The 22,404-nt window shown below is 36.6% G+C and overlaps 1 protein-coding gene across 7 annotated transcripts in view; it reads right to left on the bottom strand.

The window, feature by feature from the left end:
* LOC150104805 (TBC domain-containing protein kinase-like protein) overlaps positions 1 to 15,028 on the bottom strand; it is a 559,840-nt gene extending 544,812 nt beyond the window's left edge. The window contains exons 1-2 of one of the 7 annotated variants that reach the window (XM_090395364.1): positions 14,932 to 15,028; positions 4,069 to 4,270 (exon numbers count right to left, since the gene is read on the bottom strand). In XM_090395364.1, coding sequence (XP_090251490.1) covers positions 4,069 to 4,264 — 196 coding nt within the window. In that variant the 5' untranslated portion in view covers positions 4,265 to 4,270; positions 14,932 to 15,028. Of the gene's footprint in view, positions 1 to 4,068; positions 4,271 to 14,105; positions 14,544 to 14,750; positions 14,775 to 14,931 lie in introns of those variants that run through there. The other 6 variants (XM_090395368.1, XM_090395367.1, XM_090395362.1 and 3 more) reach the window with 6 other exon arrangements.
* Positions 15,029 to 22,404: the final 7,376 nt, after the last annotated feature.

A 22,404-nucleotide genomic window follows, 5' to 3' on the forward strand; every position in this document is an offset into this window, starting at 1 on the left:
TAAAACACGACCCTCCTTTAGCAAACCTATACTGTCCATTAAAGAGAATTCTACTACTGTTAACTCAGTTTTGAATCCTTGTCCTCACTAGCTTCTCCAACATCTTGACCACAATTCCAGACAAGCAAAATGGTCTATAATTCAAAGTCTTAGTCTTATCACCTCCTTTATGAAGTGGAACAATTTTGCCATCTTTTCACTCCTTTGGAAGCTAATCTAAGACTCATGTTAAAAATGTATAAAGATATTTAAAGTTATTAGCATTAATATCTTCAGAGTGATTCAGAATAAAAGAGTGTACAGGGGATTTGAAAGAGGACATGACAACGACCTAATGTTAAAATTGATTAAAATGACCATCTCATTGAAAAGAAGTCATTCGATAAGTCCGTGCAAAAATGAAGAAAACATAATTTTTTTGGGATAAACATTTTTTATTTTTCAACATAGTCTCCTTTGAGGTCTATACACTTAGTCCAACGATGTTCGAGTTTTCTTTCTGATCCCATCCATATAGTATGATTTGTCCAATTCTTCAAAATAGGCAGTTGTTTCGGCAATCACCTCATCATTTGATGAAAATCTCTTTCCTGCCAGCCATTTTTTCATGTTTGGAAAACAATCCAGCAAAGACGCATAATACACTCCAGTAATTGTTTTGCCCTTTTCCAAGAAGTCTATGAAGATCGTGCCACGAGCATCCCAGAAGACGGTGACCATAACCTTTCCTGCTGAAGGAACGGTTTTTGCTTTCTTTGGTGTAGATTCTCCACTTGCAACCCATTGTTTTGACTGTTCCTTGGTCTCAGGCTGGTAGTGATGAATCCATGTTTTGTCCACTGTTACGAAACTATGTAAAAATTATTCCCCTTGATTCTGTTGAAACAGCTTCAAGCTGTCCTTGCAACAGTTCCCACATTGACGCTTTTGATCCAGTGTGAGCAAACGCTGCACCCACCAATCTTGCAGATAGTTTTCTCTTATGTAAATGTTCATGTAAAATATTATGTATGCAGTCATTTGAGATACCCACAGCCTTAACAATTTCACACACCTTCACTCTTCTATCATCCATCACCATATCATGGATTTTTTCAATAATTTCTGGAGTAGTGACCTCAACAGGGTGTCCAGAACGTTCAGCGTCACTTGTGCTCATATGACCACTTCAAAAGTTACTAAACCACTTATAAACCGTCCTAATCGAAGGTGCAGACTCACCATAATATTTATCAAACTTAGCTTTGGTTTCCTGAGCTGTTTTGCCTTTTAAAAAGTAATGTTTAATCACTACACGAAATTCTTTCTCATCCATTTTTTCACAAATCACAGTACTTGATCGATTCAAATGAACGGCAAACACAGAATAATCGATCTATCTGAGTTTGTGATCCTCCAACAGTTGCCAGCAACTAAAAATAACCTCGATACGTACTGGTGGCACCATCTCTTTGTACAGACTTATCGAACAGCCCTCATATACTAAGTGTTGATAAGAAAGAATCATAGTTGAATGTTTTTAGTTTCCTCTGTCCAACATGTTTTTTTTATTTTTTTATCTTTGCACACAATTTCATTACATGCTTCCTGCCAAAGTCAACCAACAATTGCTCGATTTTTCCACTCAGTCTCTAAGGTTTGTAGCTTGACTTCCCACTCCTTTACTTTTGCCAAAAAAAATATTTGCATATCTGAGCTTACAGTGCATATCTCGGGGTTATATGACTATGATTCTTTCTTTTTTTTTTTTCAATACTTTAGTATGCATTCTTCTTTTCAATAGGATGGTCATTTTAATCCATTTTAACATTAGGTCATTATCATGTCCAGTACCGTCTTAACAGTATTGTAGGCCCCTGGGCAAAGCAATGCACTACCCACCCACCTACAGGAATAAAAATGTAAACAGTCAATAAAATTAAGCCTATAGATTTATTGGTACTTTTAACAAAATCAATATTTAAACATAAAAAACATGCTGTAAAGCAAGGATTAATCAACACAAACTTTTGTGAAATTTCTTTGTAAGAGAATTGATTTATAATTTTTTTTTAACTTTATTTATAGTATAGTATGAAAAATATTTAATTATTGACATATTGTGCTTCATCCCCGGTTTTTCTCTTTCTTAGCTCAGTGTTCCAGCAAGAGATCGAGTAATTTATACACTCTGCCAAGAGATCTCTCATGAACAATATGGCAGCATGGGGCCCCTGGGCAACTGCCCAGTGTGTCCATCATGCCTTAAGATGGCCCTGGTCATGTCTCTTTCAAATTCCCTGTATATTCTTTTATCCTGAACCACTCTGAATGTCAAAACTTTCATATTTTATGTTTCCTCCATGCTAATTTATGCATATCTATAAAATAAATAAATTTGCTAACATTTCATTCACCAAAGGAAGAGGTGAAGCTGTTTTTAGCCCTAAACTAACTTTGTGAAGACGGCGAATCTGCAATCTTAGCCAATCACTGCCAGCTGGTCCAACGCTATCAATAATTTTAATAGAAATCAGGGAGGAGAGAATGCATACAACTGCCACCATCTCATGGTTTCTAATCCTAACACTATATATTAATGTCTGAAGTAGTGAGACTTCTATGGTAAATTTTCTTGAATTGTGTGATTAAAAACCCAAGTTTCAAGATGAAAAAAATTCTACTTTGTGCCAGAGCTCGACTAACTTGCAAACCAGTTAAAAGAAGGCTTAGAAAAGTTCCTCTAGTTGAAGACTAGAATCAAACTTACAATGGGTTTTCTTTGGCTGTCTTAATACTATGGATGCAAATGCCATTTCCTTACATTTTCCATCTATTTCCTCCAGATTTTCCCAAAACATTTCTATACTGTCTGGAATTTATTTCCTACTGTGCTGTTTAAGATCGACTTTTTTTTTCTTAATATTAGCTGTCCTTTTTAGTAAGTTAAAAATTTTCTCTGCTTCTTTCCTATGTGAATCTACTTTGGAACCATAATAAAAGTTTCATTCCAATTTCCATAGTTGACATTTTACCACATTGCTCTACTTGAAATGTGATTCCAATTCAAGATTTCTTCATATATATATATATATATAGTGCTGAATACCACAGCTACTCCCAATTCCTAGTACTTTAAATAATTATTTCAAAGTTATTATTAGAAAGATCTTGCCAATTTTAATCTTTTTAGTATCAGTAACACTATTTTTGCAATTTTTGACTGGTTCTACCTCTTTTACAATGATGTTTCTTACATTTATGGTGCCTATCATCAATTTCATTGAGGTGAAAATTGTTTCAGTTTGATTTTTCACTTCCTGATGAAAACAGGAAGGCTTAGATAGCTAGATAGCGCCCTGATCATGTTATACTATCATAACCTATGTGCAGTCTAAGCCAATAAAATACAATCTGGCTGCAAACTCAACTTGTCAGTCCATCCACATTCATTCAGCACTCACAGACACCCAGTAACATGGTGCAACAGGAATTTACATGATTTAAAATGTCTAAAATTTTAATTTAATCTTGATTAAGATTCCAATTACAACACATTTCTGTTATCAGCCATACCATTGCTAGCATATGACCGATTTTCAAGAATTGAATTTTGCTGCAGTATACTTTACCGTCTCTATGGAATAATAATATCAGTCCATCAGGATCATTTTCAATTTAGGAAAGAAATAGAATGCAAATTGAAAGACAAAGGTTCCCATTTCACTGAGCTACTGACTTCATATGTAACACACACACATATGCATGCATACAAATTATGCATGCATATGTGTGCGTGCATATTTACTATAACATCTAGCAGGTTATATTTACATATAACATACAGTGTCCTTCCACGATGAGTCTTCTGACTCCTTGGAGGTGTCACGAATAAAAATAATAACTACTAGAAATATCTGAACTGACTTAGGTGCTGGAGATGTGAAAAAAAAAAAAAAGGTTAATTTTGCTTCAGCTACCAAATGTGATTTAATCAATAAAATTTTTTCATTACATTTTTTAAAAAAACTTGCTTATCATTGCAAAATTTTTATTCAAGTTTTCAATTTTAAGATTAAATATACATACCATGTTTTCCACGCAGAACATCAAGATATGAACATAAACGGCCATGTGCAAGTGTCTTTAACTTTTGAAAATGTCCCAATATACGTATAGAATTTGGAGTAAGGGGTAATCCATTAATACCACAAACATCAACTGCATGTGGTGATGCAAAAAATGTCCACGCTCCCAGTTCAGCTGATCCCAACTTTTGACTCATTGTTTTCTAAAAATGAAGGTGGTTAATATAACTTTTAAAATAAACTTAACTTTAAAATTCTTAATCCAAATATAAATGATTTATATAAATCAATGCCTTTAAAACAACTAATAAAGAATGCTGTATTTTATGATATGTTGTAAAGTTCAATTTTGATCACTCCACATCTTGATGGGGACATCAAATTTCAGGTATGTCACCTAAAAAAACTGAAACATAAGAGAGCTTCTCTACTAAACCATCTGAACTTTTGTTTTAAAAAAATAAGTAAATTATTCTTAGGTTTTTGATAATTAAGGAGAATATTAAATCAAGAAAGGCTAAATGCATTCACAAAGCTTCCCTAGTTTGCCTTTAAGAATTTGAAGAATTTGTTCCATTAAATTTGCTATTGACAGGATGAATTCTTTATACTGATTTGTATTATTCTCTTGCCATCATAATTAATGCTAATCTATGAAACTGTACTGTCAATATACTTAACTGTTCATTCAACTAGACTTTGCTCTTATATAGAAACCATTTAAATGGTTTGATTTCTTCATGGTTTCTACACATGTGATGGTTCTGTTCTTAGGCCCCTACTATTCAACTTATTTGATAATGATATTTCACGTGGGTTGACTGGAATCTTCAAATATTTGCTGATTATGTTAGGCAGAAATATCAGGAGTATTGCTTATGTTAATTCTCTATAAGAAAATTTGAATAAATTTTTTAGCAGGGACAAATGAATGGGATTGTAGTTTTAATATAACTGGTATTACACACTTTGGGAAACATAGATATAAGGCTACATACTATACTATACTGGTGAAGTTGTGCTTCAGGAAACGGACAAGATTCGGGATCTTGAGATGATGTTAGACAATGGACTAAAGTTCTGAAGGTACATTGCGAGTGATGCGAAAGCTACACATCATATTGCTGCTACGATAAATACAATGACATCTAGGAATAAGAAGGTGGTGGTGGTGCCTCTATATAAGGCATTGGTCTGATCACACATGGACTACTGTGCTCAAATTTGGTTGCCTAGTTTTCATTGTGATGTGGAAGCATATCACATGAGAATCCAAAGATGAATGACCAAACCAACATTTGGACATCTGGAGTATTGGTTATGCAGAGCAGTTGAGGGAATGGATTACAATTTTGTGGACAGAAGGAAAAGAGGAGATATGTCAGAGACCTTCAAGTTGGTTAAGGGATTCTTGCAAATTAATAGAAGGAATTATAAAATGAGTGGGCATTAAGATAGGAAGAATAAGAGACCACCCCTGGAAGTTGTAGGTGAAGAAGGTTGTGAGGAGTAGTTTTTTTACGTGCAGAGTTGTTGGTGAGTGGAGTACATTGCCAGAGTGCATTGTGAATGCAGGGAGTGTAAATAACTTCAAAGTTCATTATGATAGACATTGCTGGTTGAGTGGGCCTCCACACAATGAGCCTATTAACTCCATGGAGGTTACTGAAATAATAATAATATCATCTATATAATATGAAATTAAACTCTCAGATTACCCATTAAAATATACTGAAAATACAATCTTAAAAAAAAAAAAAAAAAAGTTATGCTATCATTCTCCGTTTTGTACTAAACACTAACATTTTATACAGCATATAAAACAAATTCACTTTAGGATGATTTTGAATTAAAATAAGGATAGAAATCCTTTTTTGTTGTAAGCTACATAAAACAAAAAATAACTGTCACTAAGCCTTATCCACAGTTTACATTTATACACTATTCTGCTTTCTATATACTAATAGCCAGCAATGGGCAATAGAGACTATTTTATGTAGCCTACAAAAGATCTTTTTATGGTTAAAAATGTATTTATCTTTATGGTTAAAAATGTATTTATCTTTATGGTTAAAAATGTATTTATCATTTTTAATCACTTTTTATTACCTTTAATAGAGATAAGACAAGTTACAAATTATATGCTAATCTGTGTGTCTGAGTGGGGTGGCGGGGTTGTTAAGGTGATAGAGAAGTTAGTTAAGGACTAGGATTCAGAAATGGGTTGATAATAGTATTCTATTATCACATGACAAGCTTGTGGTTAAATTGAAACAAATGAGATTAGATAATAGAATAATCAGTTAGAAATGAGTCTTCAGACTCCTTGGAGGTGTCAGGAATAATAATAATAATATATAATTGGCTGTCAGATAGGTATTAGCAGGGTGTGTGTGTGTGAGAGAGAATGGTATCCCAAAAGAGGAAGGTCACTAATGGAGTGACAGGGATCTATTTTGGGCCATTACTGCTTAACTTGTATGTTAATGACAATAGGATCAGCTTAACTTAAGATGTGCAGCTGTTTGTCAATGATTCAAAGTTGGAAAGTACTATAATAAGTACAGCAGATGTTGTTGCCTTGCAAGGCATAAATATGTTGCAATATATATTTAAATTTAACTTTGCAACATCAGTTAAATATTGCAAAGTGCAAGGTCTTGAAATTTGGTGGGATTGGGATGCAGAGTATACAATTAATGGAGAAATTTTAAAGGAAGTGGAAGAAATAAGAGATCTATGAGTGATGATGGCTCCGTTCACCTGGATTTTCAATGAAAGTCTGGCCAAAGAAAAGGTGCCCAAGGAGTGGAAGGAGGGTAAGATAGTGCTATTGCATAAGAAATGTCCAATTATAGACTAATTGTGTTTCATTGGTAGTTGTTAAGATCTTGGAGAAATTAGTGAGGAACCATATACAGTACTGGGAAGACGAGGGTAACATTATCTGTGAGAGTCAACTAAGGGGTTCTCTTGCTTTAGTAATATGACTGCTTTTTATAATAAAGTAACAAGAGCGGTTGATAAGGGAAAGGCATATTCTGCCATTTGTTTGAATTTTACAAAGGCATGACAGTGTACCACATGATAAGCTGATATTTAAATTGCAGCACATGAGTTTAGATGTCAGCTTACTGAACTAGATTCAGGATTGTCTATCAGCAACAATATCAAGGAGGCAGAAGGTTACAAGTGGGGTCCCAGGGCTCAGTAATAGGACCTGTATTGTTTAACCTTTATATCAATGACACTGTCAATGGACTGCAGAGGGATATTCAGTTGTTTGCAAATGATATGAAGTTGGAAAGGGTTATTAGTAATAGTGCAGATATGGCAGCCCTTCAAAAGTATTTGAATAAACTGGACAGATGGGCAAATGAATGGGAGTTTCACTTCAGTTCAGCTACATGTAAAATCTTGAAGTATGAGATACATCAATCGGAAGCTGCATACTTTGCTGGAGGAACTGTACTGGAGGAAGTAGGGGGGAGGCAAGGGATCTCAGGGGTGATGATTCATAAAAACCTGAAATTCATGGACATATTGCGATGGTGGTGATGGTAACCCAGAGGATTGCTGGAATACTAAGAAGGATGCTGACCTGCAAAGATAAAATTGTTGTCATTCCATTGTATAAAGCTCTGATCAGACCACACATGGACTTATGATCTCAAATTTGGTTCTCAGAATTTGAAGGGGATAAATTAACTGTGGATAGAGTGCAGAAGCAGATAACAAAGATAATATCAGGTACAATGTTAGTTATGAAAACAGGCTGAGAGAATGTGAACTGCAGAGTTTGGAAGATAGAAGAAGGAGAAGTGATATGATTTAAACTGTTGAAAGGTAGTTACAGGTTGACACTGGAGAATTCTTTCACTTGGTAGAAGTGGGGGGGGGGGAGGAAGGATAGAGTTTTAGGTCTGATCATTTCATCAGAGGATGTAATTGTGAATGGGATTTTGCACTTCTCTCCAGTTCATGAGAGTGATCATGAAGATCACAAGGGGCCATCCCTGGAAGTTACAAAAGGAAACAGTGAGCAAGAGGGTGAGGAGTGGTTTCTTTGCATGGAAGGTGATTGAACCATGGAATACATTGCTTGGTAGAATGGTAAGAGCATGAACGGTCAATGAGTTCAAGGAATGATATGATAGACTGGGTTTTCTAGGATGGGCCTCCCACAATGAATCTTTTGACTCTATGGAGGTCTAAATCATAATAATAATAATAATAATAATGATAATAATAAAATTCCTTGAACTCATTCATTATTTGCACTCTCACTATCCTCTTAGGTAATCATTCCATGCTCCTACCAATCTCAAAGCAAAAAAAAAAAACTGACTTCTTACTACTTCCTTTTGCAACTTTCAAGGATGTCCCTTGTCCTTGTTCCATCTCCTCATTCTACCACATGAAAAATATCCCCAGTGTCAATCCAGTAAATCCCTCTCAACATTCTATACTGAGGCATACAAACTCTGTAGTTTGTATGCCTCAGTCTGTCCACATAACAACATTGTACAGTCCTAATATCATTTTCATTATCTACCTCTACATCATCTTCAAGATTACTTCATACCCTTCAAATTCTGGTGACTAGAATCTGAATGAAGTAATCTAGATGTCTAATTGGGGATTTATACAACAGCACCACTACCCTTTTATTTCTGCTGGTCAACGACCTCTCAATACTGCAGCAATCCTCTAAAATACCTTCACAACCATTTAAAATATGCCCTCCAAACTTCAAATTTCTATCAAACAACAAGCCCAAGCTTTCTTACTTCCTCCTACTTCATCCAACATAACTAAACCAAGTGGGTATGAAGCTTCCCAATTGTAGATTCCAAATTTCAAACCTTACATTTAACTGTATTAAAGTAACATCCCATTGCAGCTTATTCAAGTCCTCCTGACAAGACAACATCAGCACTGTTACTAATAATCCTCCCAAGTGACACATCATCATCTGCAAACAGTTGAATGTCTCCCTGTAATCCACAATATCATTGCCATAAAGATTGAACAGTAATGGTACTAGTACTGAACCCTGTGGAACTCCTCTTATAACCTTCTTACCCTGATATGGCTGCCATTTTTAGCAGTATAGATTCAAATGAGAGAGAGATAGCATTTGGGAATAAGGAAAATGGATTTCTCAAGTTCTTGAGAAACAACTATCTCAGGCAGTATGTAAAGGAGGACACACGAGGATAAAGAGTTTTAGATATAATCATTTCATCAGAGGATGTAATTTTGAATGGGATTTTGCACCCCTCTCCAGTTGGTGAGAGTAATCATGAAGATTATCTGGGTTGTGGCTAGCCAAATGAAGACTTCTGTGAGAAAAGGATATACATGTGAAAGTACAAGGGTTGCTTAAGAGACATCTTGGAGCTATAGCATGGAATGCAGAGTTGAGTGATAAAGAAATAAATGCTGCTTGGGAACTAACAAAAATATACACAACAGCATCAATGTGTGAATGTATTTCGAAGTTCAAAAGACTAAATAAGATAGATGCAAAATGGATGAATGAGGAGATTAAGCAGCATGAAATCTAAAAGAAGAAGGCACTCTAGAAACAACACAGATGAATAATGGTAATAATCAGTTGAACAAAGAGTATAAAGAACAGGCCAGGAGAGAGCGACTCAGTTGGTAAGGACAATAAAAGTAAGTCGAGCAGAAATTAGCAAATCAGGCCAAGTAAAAAACCTCATGAGTTTTTTTTCTTCTTTGATATGTGGCAAGTAGAAAGAAGAGGAATTATGGTAACATGATGTTAATGGATGAAAATGGGAGATTGGTAATAGCTGCAGAGGACACAGTCGAAGTATTCGGTAAGCAGTTTATCAGGGTGTTTCACCTTCAGTGTGAAATTGGTAACTCAAGTGTAGAAAATTAAATGAGAGAAGACTTAATGGTGAGCGAGCAAGAGATATGCGAGAAATTAAGTAAGCTAGATATTAATAACACAATAGGACTTGATGACATATCACCACGTCTTAAGGGAATGTTCCAAGGAGTTAGCATCAGCTTTGGCCTACCTGCATAACAAGAGTTTTGCAACAGCACAAATCCCCAAGGAGTGTAAGGAAGGCAAAATTGTTCCACTTCACAAGTGGTGAAAAAGCTAACACAAATTATAGTCCAATCTGTATATCTGGAGTTATAGTTAAGGTATTGGAGAGTTGGTGAGAGATAGGATAAGCGGAGTGATAACAGTGGTACTCTTTACCACTGTTATTTACCAAAGTGTGAATGCATAGGTTTGTTAAAGGGAAGTCATGTTTTACCAACTTGTTTGCGTACTATAAGGTGACCTATACATTGGACAAGGGTGATGCATATACAGTGGTATACTTTTGCAAAGGCTTTCGACAGATTCCCACAGTTTAGTTACAGGTTGGTAACTAAACTGAAGCAGATGGGATTGGATGATAGACTAGTGAGTAGGATAGATTACTGGTTATCAGATAAGTATCAGCAAGTTGTGTATGGCTGAGGGAACACTTTCTCAAAACAGGAAAGTCACTAGTAGAGTGCCACAGGGGGTCTGTGTTTGGGACTATTGTTATTTAATTTGTATATTAATGATACTGAAATGGGTTTTAACAGGTGATATACAACTGTCTGCAGATGATACAAGACTGGGTAGTAGAGTGATGATGAAATCAGCAGATGTTGTGGTCTTATAAGAGGACTTGAATAGGATGTATGAGCAACAGTATGAAATTGTCAATTCAATGTTTCAAAGTGTAAGGTTCTGAAATTTGGTAGGTAACAACCAGATGCAAAGTAAACACCTGGTAGGGAAATTTTGGTTCTGGGAGTGGGTACACAAGAACCTAAAGTTCGGGAGTCATGCAGCACAAGTTATAAAGTCTTCACATCAGATTATGGCAGTGATGAATAAGATCTTGACATCCAGAAATATAGGTTCTGGTTCCATTGTATAAGGCCTTGACAAGGCCTCATATGGATTATTGTGCACAGATTTAGTCCCCTGGATTTCATGGTAATGAAGATATATTGGAAAGGGTCAACAGGAGACTGACTAAGGTCATAACTGGTCCTTAGGATGTGGGATATGAGGAAAAATTGATGGATTGAAGTTTGCAAAGCCTTGCAAATAAGAGGAAGAGATAACATATGTTTGAGACATTTATGTTAGTAAAGGGTTATTACTAAGTTAATGTGGAATTTTTCATAGAATGGGAGAAGGGTAGAACAAAGGGACATCCCTGGAAGCTGTACAAGGAGGGTGTGAGCAGGGGTATAAGCATATCCCATGGAGAGTAGTTGGCAAGTGGAATGCATTGCATGACATTGTGGTGAATGCAGATACATTGAATGAGTTTAAAGTATGATTTGATAGGCTTTTTTGTGTGTATCAGTGTCTGCATCCTGTGATGAGTCTTTTGACTCCGTGGAGGTTTGGTGTTAACAATAATAATAATAATGCCCAAGTTTCTACTGTGCTCAAATGCAATCCATTCCCTGCATACAACTCCCTTCTATCCTCAAATGCACTCCAAGAATCCACATATTCCAGACCTCTCTTCATATACACATTCTCACTATCATCTAACACACATCCAAAATCATCGAATATCCATAACTCCATCCCTCACAGCTCCATTCATTCTTCTCTCACTAGCATCCCTATTCCTTTTTGTTTTCCTCTCTCTCTCTTTTTTCCACCTCCCACTCTCTCTCTCTCTCTCTCTCTCTCTCTCTCTCTCTCTCATATACACACTGAATTTCTTCCCATCTCTTTTTTCACTTTCATTCTCTTGCCTTCTTCTTCCCATTACCCTCTCACCCTCATATTCTTCTCTCAATCTCTTCTTAATTCCTCTTCATTCTTAATCTCCCTCATCCTCTTCATTCTTAATCTCTTCATATCTTCCATTTCCTTTCTCAGCATCTCTCTCTCCCCTCACATCCTGCATTCACCCAACATTTGCTCACATGTTGAATTCTATGAAATATCTCACTCTGGCAATACTGTCCAAAGTTAAATCCACTGATACCACTTTCACATTCCCTTTGCTATCTTCCATTTCCTTTCTCAGCATCTCTCTCTCCCCTCACATCCTGCATTCACCCAACATTCGCTCACATAATAATGGACAGTGCTGAAATATCTCACTCTGGCCATACTGTCTAAAGTCAAATTCACTGATACTACTTTCACATTCCCTTTGCCCTCTAACACACTACTAATATCTGCAGTGTCATCACTCACCTTTTTCCAGCTCACCACATCCACTACTTTCATAGCCCAAGATAGTATCTTAAGATTTCTGACAAACTCATTAATCTATTGAGATTCTATCCTAGGTTTTGGGAGTTCTCTATTTGTACTTGTAGTTTTTTAGGGGGTATGTAAATAGGGATGTGACATGTTTATGCCAGGTGATACTGGAGGTGAATGTCAGTCCAAGGAAGCACATCTAATCCTGTCTGATGCATTACTGAGGATAAGAGATGGTGAGCTGTGATCCCTTTTTGAAACAGAAAAAGCTGGACTGCATTATGGTGGCATTAAAGGTGATAAGGTTATCCTTGTCCTACTGAAGAATGGTATTATTATTATTATTATTATGTGACATCTCCAGGGAGTCCAAAAACTCATTGAGAGAGAGTGTGTCAATTATTATTATTATGTGACATCTCCAGGGAGTCCAAAAACTCATTGAGGGAGAGTGTGTCAACAGCATCAAACGATTGATCCCTTTCCAACTACTAACTGCGCTCAAACTTGCTTAACGTTTTGCTGAGCCATTAGTAGCAGAGGCTCTACCAATCGACCAACCTTTGCTGGTATGGAGATCAGTGCTTAAGGAACTGGTTGCAAATACTTGGTACTTGGAATGTCTGAGAATTACATGGATTGTCGGATGAATAGAGCGTGTGCTGTCCATTCATATAGGATAGGATTGATGGTGATTGAGAGTAGGTCATTTATGTAGAAGAGATAGAGGACAGGTGAGGTGATGGAACAGAGCCCTAAGGCACTTCTGCATCAGTGGCAAAGTGAGAAATGGGGCCACCCACCATAACACATGAACAACCAGAGAGAAAGCTAGCAATCCAGTTACAAAGGGTAGCAGCCATGGAAATGTCAAAGGCGATAGTGTACGTTTCTTCAAACTGTTCCATGGCATATGTCCATTGGTAGAATGATGTAGGCCAAGAGATCAGTCATGGATCTGGATGGCCAAAATTCATACTGGTAGTCAATGATTAACTAACCAATTGTTTTGAAGAGGACTGAGAGGATGACAATTGGTCACTAAAAGCATTGCAACAGACGATTTCTTTTGCTACTTGAAAAATCATGATAAAAAAGTTTTAATGAAAAATCACAGTAATACATGTGTAACAGCAAGCAGTCACATCTGCAAATGTACCAACAAGAGGTCACTTATGGTAGTTTCACTGGTTGTAAAGGAAAATATTGCATATTTAACCATCATGCATTGAGTAGCTGCAACTGCTAGAAAATATAAACAAGATATTTAACATCCTTTTTGTTCTTCTAATGTAAAAATTATACAGTATGTACAACGAAAGGTAAAGGATTTGGTCTTGTGTGAGAGATGGCCCAGGCACCCATTATATTGCAATAACATATCGCACGTGGCAAGGAATAGGTGGGAGAAAAAAAGTTCTGAAAATTAGAAAAACAATATGCAATTCATGGAGAGTCCTTGCTTGAATTTCATATGTAAGTGGCAAACCCTCCTAAACATAGGGGAGGGCTCTACAGCTATCCATTTAATCAACTACTGTTCTTAACTTACTTAAAATAAGTATCCTCATCCAGTCAAACTATACTTAATGATTACCATACATCATAATGTAAAGACTGGGATAAATGGACCAGGGATGCGATATGCGATAATTCATTTTAACAATATTTTATATAAATAATATTTATAAATAATAGTATAAATAATAGTAATTATAAATGGTATTTATTAAATGCGATTTCAACTGTTTAAAATGATGGATGAATACCTAATGATTACATCACCTCCCTGTAAAAAGTTGATGTTAGAAAATAAGCTGTAAGGGTTACAAATAAATAGAAAAATTATTTTTCACTTTTGTTCCATTTATTTGATGGAAAACATCTTAATTACATATGACCACAAACACATTTACGATTTATATTTCGCTTCTTTGAATTTACTCGACTAGATGAGTCTAAATTTGTGCAGTTGATTAAAAAGGTATAATAGATGACACACAGCACATATAAATACAGCCAGCTTACGATGTCTGAAAAAACATGAACTACGAAAGTAGTGATTACTGCATGTTACTTTGTGTCAAATACAGCTTAACAGATAAGCACATCAAGACAGAAAAAAACATTCAGATGGACGTTGTTATATTCAACTATCATGTCAGTTAATTAACACCAAGTATATATAAAACATGTGCAGGATGAGATTTCCCTTCCTCCCTGCTTCGATCGGAGTGTGACATAAAATAAATAAATAAAAAAACAGAATATTATATATATAAAAAAAAAAATAGGCATTTCGATCGTGAGGAAAGTCTGAAAGCATAAAATATTCATCGTTTATAATTAAATCCTATCCTATCCTTCTCATCCGTCTCTCTCTTAGAACGGGTTGAGACCCCCCACACACACACCTCTAATGAGGGGTTTACGACGAATTAATGCAGCCGGTTCGTCACTCTCCTCTGCTGCCGCATCCCCAAAGCCAATATTCACGACTATAATCCGTGTGTGTGTTCAGGGATTCAGTTTGCCTGGTTTGGTGGACGAAAAACCAGAGTTTCCGGATGAAATAATAATAATAATAAAACCTACTGCCGCATGAGACTGGCTAACACACCATTCGTCGAAAGAGACCAAATAAAGATTCCTCACGTCAATCGAAACCAGGTCCTTCCGATCAAATGGCTTCGTCTATATCGACTGAACAACTGAGGTTTTATAATTGAATATGACGACACATTAAGGAACGATTCGTGGGGAATGGATTTGGATAATATAAATAATAAATTAATTTAACTAGTTTCTCATTTTAATATGAGTCAGCCATCTCATACAGCAGAAGCAGGATGTTTCACCCGGAAACTCGGGTTATTCATCCAACATACAGGTAAATTGGCCATAAGAACACACAATTATAGCAATTTAAAAACAAACAATGCTTTGGGTTGGGAGATAGGCTTTATATGGCATTGTGTGACCGCGCGGTTAGCCTAGTGGCTATGCGCTTCGCAACCATATGCCTGGGGAAGGAATGTCCTAGGTTCGATTCCCGTCGGTGACGTGAGGAGCTGAAGGATTTTCCTCAGCCATAGCCAAGTTAGCCAGTCTTGGGCCTGGACAGCAGGGTTTTTTCCCCCAGTTTATTCTGGGGTTTTTCATCCCGCAAAGCAGGCAAACTCAACACTACAGGCCATAGCATACACCGGAGCATAAGGCTGACCACCTTATCCTGTAAACGGAGTGAGGTCCGATGATCAATAGACCCTCGACACCGCAAGGTAAAAGAGGGTATAAGGAAGATGATGATGATGGCATTGTGTGTTCATGGTAGTCGTATTGTTCTGCACAGTGGAAGGAGATAGTAGGGGAGACAATGAGATGTGAGTAGTGTGGCCTTTCACGATGAGTACTTGGACTCGTTGGAACGTCACGTAATAATAGTAATAGTAAAAACATTGATATATTCATAGTTTTGCGTTTTGATCTCTAAAGAGTTACCATACTATGGTAATTATATCTGTAAAATTTATACTGCCATACAATCTTCACTTCATACCATTTAAAATTAGTGATATTCTTGAGCCAGATATCTGTGATATACTACCGGTGGAGTTTGACTGCCTCCTCCTTCTCCAAAAGTTAGAACAGCCTCGCCTGTTCCCTATGTTGAATAAAAGACGTTGGCAGATTTTTCTTTTTAATACTTATGGAGGGTTAGTACACGGTAATAGATCGATAATGCATGGCTATTATTTTGTACGTAACTTTGTTACGTACGAAAAAATATCCACCACTCACATAAACCTTATTTTAAAAAAGCAAGGATATCAAATAAAATAGACAAGAAATTATATCCTTGTTTTAATGCTATATCCAAGTGTAAGCAAACAAACTTTGTGCATGATGAAACATTATAACCAGGTAAATTTAATCATTTACCCAGATATGTGAACACCATAGTTTGAGCAAAAAGTACTTTCACGTTAGGCTCTTGTATACAGAGGCTGTTGCCTTCGCATCAATTGCCGCAGCATCACATAATGCAAAGTGCACTTCCTTTCAAAAGTGAATATTGCCAAATAGTATGACAAGGATTACTACACCAGACTGTTGTTCTGTACAAGTATAGGAATGGTCTCCAAAAATTACTGTAACCTAAGAGTGACTCGAAAGAACCATTCCAACTCATTGCTTTTGATCACTCCAAGATAACATGTGGTTCTGACAACACCGACAAAAGCATCGGATTCATGCAGTGATAGGCAAAAATTATGACAAACACTAACCTCTGCAAGCAGCCAGAAAGACTGCTTATTTTCACTGGCAAGCACTAACCAAAGTGTCTTGATAAAAACCAAATCAGTAGATGTGCCATTGAGAAGCATGACATGAAATGCACTCATCTAGATCATTTCAGGGAAACCCTGTTGTGTTAACATGACAGGTTTCAAAACATCTGGGTGATTTATAACATCACTCCATATATCCATCCATCAGTGGTTCTAACAGGCACTTAAGAGCCCACAACCTTCCAATTATTCTTGGACTTCTTAACCGTAACTCAGGGATAAAGTGGTTAGCCCTATGCCTCCGAAAATGTCCTATATGTCTGTAGATGCATGTGTTCACGGGGCGGGTTTCTAAGGGACGAAAAACCGAATTTCCGAGTTAAAAAACCTATCACCGTATGAGACCGCCTAACTCACCTTTTGTCGAAAGAGACTAGATCGAACCTAGATCTTTCCGACCAAGGTCGGCAACCTGCGGCTCGCGAGCCACATGCGGCTCTTTGGATGTGAAGCTGCGGCTCTTTAGTTCCATACGCAAATATTATTTATTTTATCAAAAAAAAAAAATTTTAAATCGTTCTGAATCGATTAACGAGGATTAGGCACCGATTCTATCTCTCAGCCACTTGTACTCGCTTTTCACCGCACCCCCTCCCCCGTGACACGCATCGTCACTGTCGTCAGTCCGTCGGAAGTTTATATGTTTGGCAATTTTCATTGATTTCGGCATAGCTGGGCATAACACCTTTACTCGTAAACTAAGTATCTAATATTTGCCAAAATTAAAAAAAAAAACTAAAATGTGCAGACTGCGCCGTGATAAACACGTTCTGACAAGTCCGTTCGTGCCAGTCGGCGATCACCGCACACGGGAGGCGACCACAGATGCGACGAAACTATGTACTTATAGTCAATCAGTACGTGAGAGAGTGAGACAAACAGTGTTTCGTGTCTAAATTATTTATTTTAATAATTAAATTATTAGAGAATTATTTATTTTATTTAGGTAGGTATTTTTAATTGGGAAATATCGTTGTAAAATGTTTTTTGATAAATTATATTTCATTATGCCCAGCTTCTCGTATCCGCTAAAACAGTACAAGATAGAATAGCTAAAAATGTCTTCAAATGTAACATATTTGCAGGTGGAAGATATTCAACCTTCTTCTGCCTTATCACTTGCTATAGAAGAGTCTTGCGACATAAAAGACACGGCACAAGTTGCCCTTTTTGTCAGGTATATGTCTTCCCAAGGTCCAAAAGAAGAACTTCTAGGATTGCTACCGCTCTCGGGACAAACTAGAGGGGAAGATATAGCGAATGCCGTGCAAAAATGCCTTGAAGACAATAAGATCTTGTGGCTCTTTAAAAACTTTTTAAAATTTTGTGGCTCTTTAAAAACTTTGAAATTTTGTAAATTGTAATTTTTGACTCTTCCGACTCAAAAGGTTGCCGACCCCGGGTCTATACCGACTAAGTTACGGAAGCTCAAAACATCACTCACACCTCACTACATGACCCTAATGAATCATTAAACACATCAGGATATCCTGCAATAGTTCTAATCAGTGACCAACAAAAATCTACCACTAAACAGAACCAACCATTGACTAGAGTCAATACTGACTGGCAGAGGAATGACATTATTATTATTATCATTATTTTTATTATCATAGATTTATTATTTAAATAATAAAATTATTATTAATATTTTATTCACATAATTGATACACAGTCAAAACAAGATATCATTTGACTGGTGATACAGAACAATTCAGATTCTACCCAAGAATCTAAGAATAGTCCGTCAGGCAGGGTCGTAAAATATGAACTGTTCCAAGTAACGCTCTTTCTTGTAGCCCATATGGGTCACTTCGTCGATGTCTAATTGTTGTAAATAGTTGGATAGCTTCTTTGAAATTGCACCAAGTGCACCGTCAACTATTGGGATGACTTTGATGTGTTTAAGCCACACCGCCAACTTGGATTGCTAGATCTCGATATTTAGTCATTTTTTCCAGTACTCTGTTTTTAATGTTGTTATCACTAGGTACTGCGATATCGATAATCCAAACCTGTCGATGTTCGATAATTGCGATATCAGGTCTATTGTCTTCCAAATGCCAATCAGCTTGTATTCTAAAGTTCCAGAGAATTTTTGCTGTCGTTTTCCTGTACAGTCTCTATTTTATGCTGCCAGGAGTAGTTATCAAAAGTAGGAAATCCATATTTTTTGCATATATGCCAATGAATTCTTTTGGTTACTTGATCATGGCGGTATTTATACTTAGTTTAACCTATCTTGCTGCAGGAACTGATTAGATGTTCTACAGTCTCATCTTTTTGATCGCATAATCTGGATTTGCTGTTATTAATTGATGTTCAAAACTTTTGCTTTCATTGTATTACTTTGTAATGCCTTTTCTTGAGCTGCTAGAATAAATCCTTTTGTTTCTTTTTTAATATATCCATATAGTAGTTAGATAGGGCTAAAAAACGGCCTCGCCTACTCCCTATACGGAAACAAAAAGGCGATAGCTGATTTTTTTTTTTTTAATATATAGTAGCCATTGCCACATCTTGTTCACGTCAATTTTTTCCTCAGCATCTCGAAAAAATTGGCCATGCAAGGGTTTATTTTTTTTTAGTGTGCATATCGGTTATTTTGTTGTTCCTTTTTGTAATCGGATTTGTTTCCTGTTGCTTTTAGAAGGCCTTCTTCTGTAATTGCTTGAAGCATTGGTACAGAGCTATTGTCAATGTAACTTCTTAAACTAATTTCTTCTTCTTCTTCCACAGTCTATCTCACTTGTAGCAGATCCTGTCCAACTATTCTCCTTGGTAGATCCAACCGGTCAACATCCCTTCGTTGATCTAATGCATGATGCATAGTCATCACTTTTCTAGTTTTGTTTTGCGGTCCAATTTGTCCAGGTGTTCTTTTGTCCAATCTATAATGCAAGCTGTTTATCGGATCACTGGTATAGTCCAGGAATTAATTGCTCTGATTGTGTTTAATCCATTTAGTTTTGTTTTAAGAATATTTCTAACTCTTTTGGGATATTCTGCTGATGCCTGTTGTTTACCTTTTGAGTGGAAAATATCACTGGCTTCTAATATTCCTAGGTATTTATAGTGTTCGTCAGCTGAAATTGCTTTTATATATTTCTCTTGATCAAAATTAAAATTGCAAATGTCATTAATTTTTCCTCATTTAATAGATAAAATTGTGCATTTATCTGAACCAAATTCCATTCTGATGTCCTGAGTGAAAATACCAACTGTGTTCAGTAAAAAGTTTATTTGCTAGGCCGATTTTCCATAAAACTTCAAATCATTCATATACAACAGATGGGAAAGTTTAATATTATATTTAGGAATTTCATATCCAATTTCATTTCTTCAGAATCATAGACAAAGGCATCAAAGATATGTTGAGCAAATATGACAAGGAATCACCTTGGAAAATTCCACTTTTAATGCTAATATCTCCGAATCGTTCAATATTCACTATTAAAGTTGTTTTCAATGATTTCATAGCAGCAGTAGCCAGAAAGGAACATATAATTTTGCTCATTACAAATATTTGTAGTGATTTTAGGATCCAGAAGAGTGGGATGAAATTTCATGCCATGTTTAAGTTAGTTTTTAGTCTTTTTGAATTTCTGAGAATCATTTTATTAATAAGGATCTGGTGTTTTGTTCCTCTAGATTTTTGAAAATTGCCTTTTTTGTTCAGTCGGATAAATCTGATAAGTAGTGGATTATTACTATTATTTAGAATTATTATTATTATTATTATTATTTTGGACTCTCCAAGGAGTCCTTGCACTCATCGAGGGTAGCCGTAAACATTGTGTTAAGAACGTTACAACATTTGCGCAGTATCTATCATACGTCGCTATGAACTCATTCACAGTCATGCCACCCACAACAAACTCTGGCAACCTTCCACTCATTCACTACTCTCCAAGAAAAAAATCTGGCACTGTCACTCTTGTTAACTACACTCTTACTCAGTTTCCATGGATTCCTCCTACTCCTCCCACCACCACATCTGTTCTGATAACATTCCTCTGAATTAATCTTGTAAAAAAACACAGCAATTTGTATCTCTCAATCATATCACGCCTTTTCCTCCTATCAGCAAGTTTCTGTAACCCACAAATCTTCAACCTGTTATAGTAAGATTCATTCCATAGACCTCTACCATCCTCATCACTTGCTACTGGATCCTCCACACCTCCTCCTCAATACCAAGAAACTCTATAACCGAGATGTGAGCGCACTTACTAAACAAGACGAGGTCCTTTTGGAGGGTTGACAAAGCGAAGCAATAACCCTTTTCTATGCTCATCAAAGTATCCTTCAGTAACCAAGTAAATGGAGAAGCTGATTTAGCCACTATGTTCTCATTAAACTTTAACTCCCTATCGACTAACACGCCCAAGTGTCAGGCTTCATCAAATTCCTGGAGTACAATTCCACCAATGGGGAATACAGTTGGTAATCTTCACCCCAAAATCTATAACCTTACAGTTTGCCACATTAAACTGACACCATTCTCCTTTACCCAGTCTGCCAATCTATCCAAATAATCCTGCAAATTTTGACATCATCGGTATTAACCATTGCTCTACCCAACTTTGCATCATTGACAAAGAACTGAACAGTTCCTCTCAGGTCCTTTCCTTGTACAAAATAAACAGTAGCGGTCCCGGTATAGAACTCTGTAGTATGTCACTATTAACAGGACTGTGCTCCTGAATAAAATACTCTCTGATATTTGTCCATGTGCCACAGTATACTGATTAGAATTCGATGTGGTATCCTGTAAAGGCCTTTGTAAAGTCTAGCAGTATCACCGTAAAGTCATTACAGTGATACTTCTAGCATCACTGCAAAGTCATTACCTTTATTCTACTCTGCTGTCACTGTATTAAAACACGTGAGCAAGTTACTGAGGCATGACATACCATTAACAATACCATGCTTCCTCCCATACAGTATCCCATTTCCATCCACCCATTCCTGTATTTTGCTCCTTACCAACTACTCTAGTACCTTGACAACAACTCCTGATATGCTGATCGGCCAGAAATTGCTACACCAGTCTTGGAGGCTCTCCTTTATTCAATGGAACTATTTTCTCCTCTTTCCACCCTCTCAGGACTAATCCAGAGCTGACACTTAGATTAAACAATATGGTCAAGGGCACTGGCAATTCTCTAGCCGGTTCACGTAAAATTCGAGCTGATATACCCAATACGACAGGTGTATTGATATTAAGGTTCTGTAATATGCTATGCAACACCATTTCATTTATCTTAGTTCCCATATAAGCCTTTGGCTCTCTCGTTCCTGCAATATCACCACTTGGATGATATACTCTTACAATATCGTAAACTAGAATTCAGTGGAACGCAGTGAGTAACATCACTTCGCTAGGTTATTAACAGAAATCTCTTCGTAATCTAAAAGATCACTCGAAGTCTCACTAACTAACTCAAAATGATCACAAATGTCATAAGGATTCTTAGTTGTAGTTCCACACAGTGACAGGCAAAATCCAATCACCCAACAGAACCTCATCTCCTCACAACCGCCTGGCAAAAAAAATCTATCAAGGCCATTCCAATATGATGATATCTTAAAGAAGAACCCGATTGAACACCACTTCAGTGAGCAACAACTCCAGTCGAAAAAAATCACAATGGTGGGAGTCTTCACCAAGAAAACAACAAACTGAAATTAATGTTGAAAATTTATTTCCTAT

Source organism: Typopeltis vanoorti, chromosome 7 (assembly GCF_054136105.1).
Source record: "Typopeltis vanoorti isolate ZY-2024b chromosome 7, IOZ_Tvanoo_1.0, whole genome shotgun sequence".
In the NCBI taxonomy this organism is placed as follows: Eukaryota; Metazoa; Arthropoda; class Arachnida; order Uropygi; family Thelyphonidae; genus Typopeltis; species Typopeltis vanoorti.